The sequence below is a fragment of the Myotis davidii genome, unplaced genomic scaffold, assembly GCF_000327345.1.
Source record: "Myotis davidii unplaced genomic scaffold, ASM32734v1 scaffold438, whole genome shotgun sequence".
NCBI lineage: Eukaryota > Metazoa > Chordata > Mammalia > Chiroptera > Vespertilionidae > Myotis > Myotis davidii.
In genome coordinates this window covers 6,163,930-6,172,951 of record NW_006290031.1, presented here as the reverse complement: position 1 = coordinate 6,172,951, position 9,022 = coordinate 6,163,930, and the positions used below count along the sequence as shown (strand labels likewise).

The following is a 9,022-nucleotide window of genomic DNA, read 5'->3' as shown; positions in this document are numbered from 1 at the left end:
GACTTCTTTCTCTTTTTTTTTCTAAATATATTTTATTGATTTTTTACAGAGAGGAAGGGAGAGAGATAGAGAGTCAGAAACATCGATGAGAGAGAACCATCGATCAGTCGCCTCCTGCACATCCCCCACCGGGGATGTGCCCGCAACCCAGGCACATGCCCTTGACCGGAATCGAACCTGGGACCCCTCAGTCCGCAGGCCGATGCTTTATCCACTGAGCCAAACCGGTCCTGGCTATAATAGCAATATTAAGTTTAACTGATTAATGTGTTTATTTCTGAAGCTATTTGTTTTTGTCAATCATTTGGGCCTCATTTGTACAGGATGTACCCAGCATAAACCCCTACAAGGGATTTAACTACATGAGAACGCATCTCTGCCATCACTACTGCCTCTTGCCCTATGATTATGGCTGATCATTGCTTCCTTGTCTCCACAGCATGTTTAACTTTCGCTTCGTACTAATTAATATGATATATGTATATCTGAGTGAAGTTTCACTCTAGTATGTCAGTGGTGTGACTTTCTGTGGTTTGATCTTACGCTTCCTTCCTTGCTGCACCATTTCATAAGATCATAAATCTGACCTTTCTTTCCATTCACAGTGAGGAAATTTGACTCTGAGACTATTTTTAAATGCTTACACATGTCTTTTTCTTTTTTAATCGAGAAGAGACTCATAATGTGAACCTGATTCATGTTTCCTCTTTTTACAATCAGTTTCCAGAGGAGACAGAACTGGACCTTTTGTCAGTCGCCGTCGATGGTCCCTCCCATTACTCATCCGCCAGTGAAGGGTCCCATTCCGTGTTCAGTTCTCCCAAAACTCCAGGTGTTACTTTCCAATCTGAAGACAGCCGACGGGATGACAGTTTGTCTTCTACAAGCGAAGATTCCGAGAAGGATGAAAAGGACGAAGAGCATGAGAGAGAAAGGTTTTATATTTATAGGAAACCCTCGTGAGTAGCCTTTTTGTGTTAAGATCCTTGTGTAGCATTTCTGAATTTAGGACCGAGCTTAAAGCATTATATATAACTGTTTACTTTCACAGAAAAACATATTAATGTGCCTAACGGAGTCAGACTAAGAGACATGGCCATGGTTTACTAATGTAGTTTAGCTCTGTATGGCATTTTTTCCTTTTCCTATACTTCTGCCTTTTAATAAAATCTGAGAAGATTTGCAAAATTCCATCTCCTCCCAAATGTAGAGTGTGGTGCACTCACTCATATTTTGCCTCCTCCACACCAGTGATTGTGCCTGTGCCCTCGGAACCCAGCACAGAACCGGACACATAGTAATAGCTCTCAGAACATAATTGTTGAATAAAATGTGACTCTGATACACTTAAGAAAAACTTCAGTTAGTATGAGCTGGTTAAGTATTTTGTGTGAATTTATAAACTATCAGTATAATTTATATGCAGACCGTTGTTCACATTGCATGTAGAAGAATAGTTTGTTAAAAACTCTTCCCACTTCACTGCAGTGTGATGATCAGTTGTTCTTTCAGCAGACATACGTCTCGTAAAAAAGCCACAGGCTTTGCTGCTGTTCACCAACTGTTCACAGAGCGTTGGCCCACAGCTCCCGTCAACCGGAGCCTCAATGGCACAGCTACTGAGAGAAATATCGACTTTGAACTTGACATACGGGTTGAAATTGATAGTGGAAAATGTGTGCTTCACCCAACCACCCTCCTACAAGAACATGATGATATAAGCTTGAGGAGGTAAGAAACTGATCAGACGAGGGTACATGTAATTTCATTTGTTAGAAATACTATTTAGCCCATATAATAAAAGCCCAGCAACCTAATGGCAGAATGACCGGTCGACCAGTCACTATGATGCGCACTGACCACCAGGGGGCAGACGCTCAACATAGGAGTTGCCCCCCGCCCCTTGCTATGATGTGAACTGACCAGCAGGGGCAGATGCTCAATGCAGGAGCTGCCCCCTGGTGGTCAGTGAGCTTCCACAGCAGGAGCAGCCACTCAGAGGGTGGGTCCACAGCCACTCAGCTGACCTGGATGAGTGGCGTTCCCACAGTGGGCCGATCCCCACAGGCCACGCCCCCCCACCAGTGCATGAATCCCGTGCACCAAGCCTCTAGTGTAGTATAAACAAACTCCTCCACCCCCACAATCCAAAATGCAGATTGAAATTGATTTAATCATACTTAAGATGTGTGAATGGTTATTTGTATAGTATACTATTTCTTTAGTCAAGTGTATAATATTATTTGGCAACTAGAAATGGATGTCTGATTTAGATTCTAGAAAATTCTGTAGTTAAAATAGTTATATCTTTGAAATTCTCCTTTAAACAAGTTTGAATTTCTTGGTTGGTCTCTCTCTTTGTATTGGGCATGCTTATACTTTAGAGAGCAGTGTAGTACTCAGGAATGTTTGGTTATTGAGAGTTTTGATGAAGTCTTAAAGATGTAAGAAAGACTGGATTAGTTGCCCGAAGGGCTTCTATGTGCTGGGGTGCTATCCAGGGTATAACTGCAGCTTTACTATTGGTGTCATTCAATGAGTAAATGGTGCTGTAAACAGGCTTGATGTTAGGTTATTTTTTCTTTGATTTTTTGTTTTGCTTTTCTTTCCTAATCTAACAGAGAATTATAAGAAGATAATGATTGTGTGGGTGGGTGGGTGGGAAGTTAGATAGCACCAGAGGGCGGATGCTGGCAGTCCTTGAAGCTGAGAGAAGGATGGTGGATTCATTATACCATCTGTTTACTTTTCTTATGTTTGAAATGTTCCATAATAAGAGGTCTTTAAATGGTCTATTTACTTAAGGAAGCTTTTATAAAATTACAAGATACAAAGTTAAGTTCTTACAAAAGTAGTAGTGATGATAAAAGGTGACTTTATTTATTTTGGGTTGAACCACAGTAACTTACTGTGTCACCTAAGTCACAACCTTAGGTGAGAGTAAAGGTAACGGTGCTGTGTATTAGGGGTCATAGAGCAGAAACATTACTGTGCAAGGCATTAGCTGCTGCAGCTGGAGACACTGAGCAGCTTTACTTTCTCAGCTTCATTAATGAGAGATGATATTCCATTTACTGTATAAATAAGAGTTTGATTTTATACAAAAGGAAAGGAGAGAAATGGCATTTTTTAAAAAAAGATAAACATTTTTTGTTTATAGAAGTTATGATAGAAGTTCCAGGAGTTTAGATCAAGATTCTCCTTCAAAAAAGAAGTTTCAAACTAATTATGCTTCTACCACCCATTTAATGACTGGCAAGAAAGTCCCATCATCGCTGCAGACAAAGCCGAGTGATTTGGAAACAACAGTCTTTTACATCCCTGGAGTCGATGTAAAGGTACAAACCTCATGTCTAGGGTGTGGGATGAGGTTATTAGTACCTGTGTTTATTTTCTACCAGACATGCACTTCCTTCACCAGTTATATGAAGCTGAGCTTTTCCAAGGTTTTTCTCTAGCCTGTGAACATCTGAAGTGCAGGCTGTCACTTCCTTTAGACAGATTTCACCACAAAAGTTGGGCAGAAAGAAGTTAACTTTATTTTCCATACATTGATATTCATAACATGTTTGCTAAGGCTTGCCTAGTGCAACTTTATTAAACAACTGTTTTTTAGATTCTAGAATCACAGAATCCTATAATGTTAAGCTAGAAATAACTTAAAATATTATCTGGGGTGGCCTTTTTAGTTTTGAAAATGGAAGAAAGCTAAAAAGTGTCATGGTCACAGAGCTAACTTGTAAACACGGGACCTGGGTCTTCTGACTCCTGGGCCCATCCATGTTCATTCTACACATTTTCCTGCATTTCTTGTTTATTCTCATTTGCATAATTCTAACTTTGAAAGTCTGTTGTTGTTTTTTTCAATACAGTTGCATTACAACTCCAAGACACTAAAGACTGAATCACCTAATGCCTCCAGAGGGTCTTCCCTGCCAAGAACACTCTCTAAAGAGTCCAAGCTATCTGGTATGAAAGATAGTGCCGCCTCTCCTCCTCCTCTATCTTGCACTATCCAGAGCAAGACTAACACCTTACTTCCTCCCCAGCCCCCACCTATTCCCTCAGGTATTGAAGAAAAATGAACTTGACTTACTTTTTTTCATAGCTTAATGTTTAGTTATCACCTACTTGCTCTATTGAGACTTTCAAATTCACATGTTTAAGAAAAGAGGAAATAGACTTAATAATGACTGTACAAAATTTATAGATGGAATTGTAAGCCAACTACTTTGGGCTGTTTTTAAAATTGTTATTACCTTAAAATATCCATTGTTAAAATAAACTTAATATACCAAATACTTAATTTTTTTTAGATCTATGCATATTTAGAAAAAGTTGTAGGTCCAGTTAGGAGCTGATGATCTGGATGGAAACATCAGACTTACACAAGATTGAGTATATTGTGCTTGACCACATTATTATCTATTATTGTATAACATATTACCCAAACTTGGTGGCTTCTAATCTCAAACATTAATGACTGGCGAGAAAGTCCCATCATCGCTGCAGACAAAGCCGAGTGACTTGGAAACAACAGTCTTTTACATCACAGATTCAGTTTGGCCTGATAGATCTTTACAAAGTTGCTGTCAAGATGTTGGCAAGAGCTATGTCATCTGAATGCTTGGCTGGGTCTTGGGCATCTGCTTCCGTAATGTCCCACTGCACATGGTAGGCACACTGCGCCTTAGTTGTCCCCCATAGATCTCTCCGCTGGGCTCCTGGGGTGTTCTCCTGGCAGGGCAGCTGGCATCCTTCGAAAGCAGCGATCACAAAGAAAACATGGCTGAAGCAGCTCCGTGTCTTATGGCTTAGCCTCAGAAGTCGGGTATCCTTCCTTCCACAGTGTCTATTGATCCTACAGCTCAGCTCTCCTCAGTGAAGGAGGGAACCATACAGGGGCATGAGTGCTGGGGGGCCAGGACCGTTGGAAGCTATTTTGGAATCTGGGTATCACACCAAGTGAATACCACCTTCCCTGAATAGAACTTCCAAAATGGGGAATGTCAGGCTGGATAGTAATTATTTGAAACAGTTTCATTTGGGAGATGGAACTTGATATATAAATCATTTACAGTGGTTAGTAATCATGATAATAATGCATTCGTTTTCTACCATTTTCAGTTGATAAGGCACAGCTATGTCCAGTATGTGCAGGAGAGCGTTGATTATTCCCATTTGATAAATAAGGAAAGTTAAGGCTTATAGAAGTTGAATTTCTTTCCTAGGTTTACAAAACGAATATATGTTGGAGTTGGAAACTTAAGCCAAAGTTAGCGAAGTCTGAGATAGCTGTTATACTCATTCTACTGATGTGGAAATATTTAGTTACGTAGGGGGAAAGAGATGGCAGCCCATGTAGGGAAGCATTGTAAATACGTGCAAGCTGAGGACAGCAAGAACATAGGGAAGCCTGAAAATAATGACTTTTTCTTCATTTGCCACAAAATACTGTCTGTCTGAGTTCTCTGTATCTTCTTAAGTGGACAAAATAATGCTAATGAGAAATTCAGCAAAGTATAAACTTGAAAAGCTGAACGAAACTTTGTAAGCTAGAGCAAGTAGGAATAACTTGTGTTACTTACATCATTAGTCATCTTTGTATTCCAACATTAATATTTCTATCAACCTGTTCTCTTTATTACATTCTTGTACAGTTTTATGTATAAGGTGCTTCACCTGATTAAACAGTCATATATTTCGAATGTCTCACAAAATTATCATATTGTTTTATTAAATTCAACTCACGTTTTTCAATATTCTAGCCAAAGGAAAAGGAAGTGGAGGAATCAAAACAGCCAAGTTATATGCCTGGGTAGCACTTCAGTCACTGCCAGAGGAAATGGTGATCAGTCCCTGCCTGTTAGACTTTCTAGAAAAGGCTCTGGAAACTATCCCCATCACACCAATTGAGAGGAATTACACAAGTGAGTATCCTCTTTAGGGATTTACTTTTCTATCATAATACACTTTGGGATCCTAGTACTTAGAAAGATTTTATAATGGCATTATAATATATTCAGTGGTAATATAAAAGAATTATAGAATTGAGAAAGAGCCTAAGAGATCCTCTAGTCCAGCGGTTCTCAACCTGTGGGTCGCGACCCCTTTGGTGGTCGAACGACCCTTTCACAGGGGTCACCTAAGACCATCTTGCATATCAGATGTTTATATTACGATTCATAACAGTGGCAACATTACAGTTATGAAGTAGCAACGAAAATAATTTTATGGTTGGGTTACAACATGAGGAACTATATTTAAAGGACCAGAAGGTTGAGAATCACTGCTCTAGTCCTTATTTACAAGTAAAGAAACTAAGTCCTGCTGAGGTTGTAGGATTTTCCAACCACCATAGCCAGTTCATGACGAAATCACATCCCTGTGCCCTAAGGTGTCTCTTAGCCTGGAGAATCCTTGGGGATAAGGCGTAATTGCTATTTCTTTGGGGTGTTTGGTGTAGCAGCAGGGGTGGTGGTGGGGTTTCAGGGTTCAGGGCAGTGGTTCTCAACCTGTGGGTCGCGACCCCTTTGGGGGTCAAACGACCCTTTCACAGGGGTCGCCTAAGACCATCAGAAAACACATATATAATATTGTTTTTGTGATTAATCACTATGCTTTAATTATGTTCAATTTGTAACAATAAAAATACATCCTGCATATCAGATATTTACATTACGATTCATAACAGTAGCAAAATTACAGTTATGAAGTAGCAACAAAAATAATTTTATGGTTGTGGGTCACCACAACATGAGGAACTGTATTAAAGGGTCGCGGCATTAGGAAGGTTGAGAACAACTGGTTTAGGGGGATGAGTAAGAAGTTTGACTGGGAAATGAAGTGTGTTATGATGGGCCCCAGAAGCAGACGTTGCTGTGTGTTTATAACTCTGAGTTTAGTACTGTCCCTTGTCCTAATGATGAAACTTAAAATTCACTGTTTTAATAGCTGTCAGCTCCCAAGATGAAGACATGGGGCATTTTGAGATTCCAGACCCTATGGAAGAGTCAACAACATCGTTGGTGTCATCCTCCACATCTGCTTACTCTTCCTTCCCGGTGGACGTTGTGGTCTATGTCCGCGTGCAGGTGGGACATTTCACTTATTCTTGTTGTAGACAAAAATGCTTTTCTTACGTTTATTTCCCTTTCCCAACATTATTTCCATTTCAAGTTTTCTTCTCTTTTGTATGTATCTTGGCTGACAGGTTACTGAAACCTTGGGGAAGTACATGTACAGTTTTGTATGTTTTTACTTTTCTGCTGAGAAAGGTTTTCAGAATTAGGTCTCATACTTTTGTGGCAAAAATAAAAATATATAAATTAAATCCCTTTTTTAGCATTATATGCCTTTTTTTAGTATGGCATCTGTGGTACTTGCTATTATGGTCCTTTGGGGGCAGATATAAAGGTAATTGAGGTATAAAGTCACAGTAATGCCTTTGTTAGATTTCTCCTAAGAGCTATGTAATTTTTACTTAATGTTTTATTTTAAAATGCAGTCCTGTCAATAGACCTTTGGGAGTATATGTTAGAATCTGACTGAGTCCATTTAGTAAGAGGATTTGAAAACTACTTGTACCTAAACTTGAGGGTTTAGTTTACCCTCAATTAAAATCTAATGATCAATCTCAAGAATAAAAGAACTGCTAGTGGTCATCTGTTCAGACCATTTTCTACAGGAACAATTTGGCTAAAAGAGCCCCGTCTGGTGTTTTGCACTAGCTGTTTTCAAAATCTGATGAAAACGTGTAATGGGGTAAGGGCTTGAGAGCCTATGAAACTTTCATTAATGTAAGTCTTTTTAAATTTTAATATAAAGGATATTACTTCCTGTACTTGATTATGAACAAGTATTATGTGAATATAAACATCTTTAATGGTCTGAATTATCTAAATATTTATCACTCAGATATAGCTCCTCAAATACTTAGATTTTTTAAAAATGTCTCATGTCTGCTTACAAAAGCTAGTACATTAAACACAAAATCCTTTCCTGTGTCAGAAAATTTGGTATATGTGGACCGAAATGGAAATGTAATTTTTAGAATCCAATGTAAAATTGTTTCACCTAGAATTTTTTTATTTTTGGCTTTCTGCACTTAAGCCCTCACAGATCAAGTTCAGCTGTTTACCAGTATCAAGAGTAGAATGCATGCTGAAGTTGCCATCCCTGGACCTGGTGTTCTCTTCAAACCGGGGAGAACTGGAGACTTTAGGAACCACATGTCCTGCCGAGACTTTGTCCCCTGGAGGTAATGCCAATCAGAGTGGAGCAAAGGCCTCTGCAGGCAAGACGGGAACCCCAGGTAAAGAAACCTTTTTTTATCTACCAGTGTAGAGCCAAGTACTTTTTTTTAGATTTATCTTCATTGTTGAAGATAAATGTCCCCTTTGTTTGTCTGGTTTTTTTCCCATTGACCCCTTACACTCAACGCCTGCCCCTCCCAGGCCTTCACGATTCCACTGTCTGTGTCCATGGACTATGCATATATGCATATTAGTTCCCTGGTTAATCACTTCTCACCCACCTCCCACCCCTGCCTTCCCTCTGAAATTCGTCTGTCTGTTCCATGCGTCTGTGTTTCTGGATCTATTTTGTTCCTCAGTTTATTTTGTCCATTAGATTTACATATGAGTGAGATCATGTGATACTGGCCTATTTCACTTAGCATAGTACTCTCCAGGTCCATCCATGCTGTTACAAATAGTAAGAGTTCTTTCTTTTTTACAGCTGCGTAGTATTCCATTGTGTAAAAGGTACCACAGCTTTTTTATCCACTCATCTGCTGATGGGCACTTGGGCTGTTTCCAAATCTTAGCTATTGTAAATTACAACTCTATGAGCATAGGGGTGCATATATTTTTTTCTGATTGGTGTTTCTGGTTTCTTAGTATGTATTCCTAGGTGTGGGATCCCTGGGTCAAATGGAAGTCCATTTTTAATTTTTTGAGGAAATTCCATACTGTTTTCCACAGTGGCTGCACCATTTTCATTCCTACCAACAGTGTACTAT

General features: G+C 39.4%; 1 protein-coding gene across 1 annotated transcript in view; it reads left to right on the top strand.

Annotated features, from left to right (window-relative positions):
* The window catches only part of KIAA1109 (KIAA1109 ortholog), a 161,351-nt gene that overhangs the window by 128,076 nt on the left and 24,253 nt on the right, over positions 1-9,022 (top strand). The window contains 7 exon segments of the mRNA XM_006762836.2: positions 721-959; positions 1,516-1,731; positions 3,161-3,338; positions 3,873-4,068; positions 5,769-5,930; positions 6,955-7,094; positions 8,113-8,314. Coding sequence (XP_006762899.1) covers positions 721-959; positions 1,516-1,731; positions 3,161-3,338; positions 3,873-4,068; positions 5,769-5,930; positions 6,955-7,094; positions 8,113-8,314 — 1,333 coding nt within the window.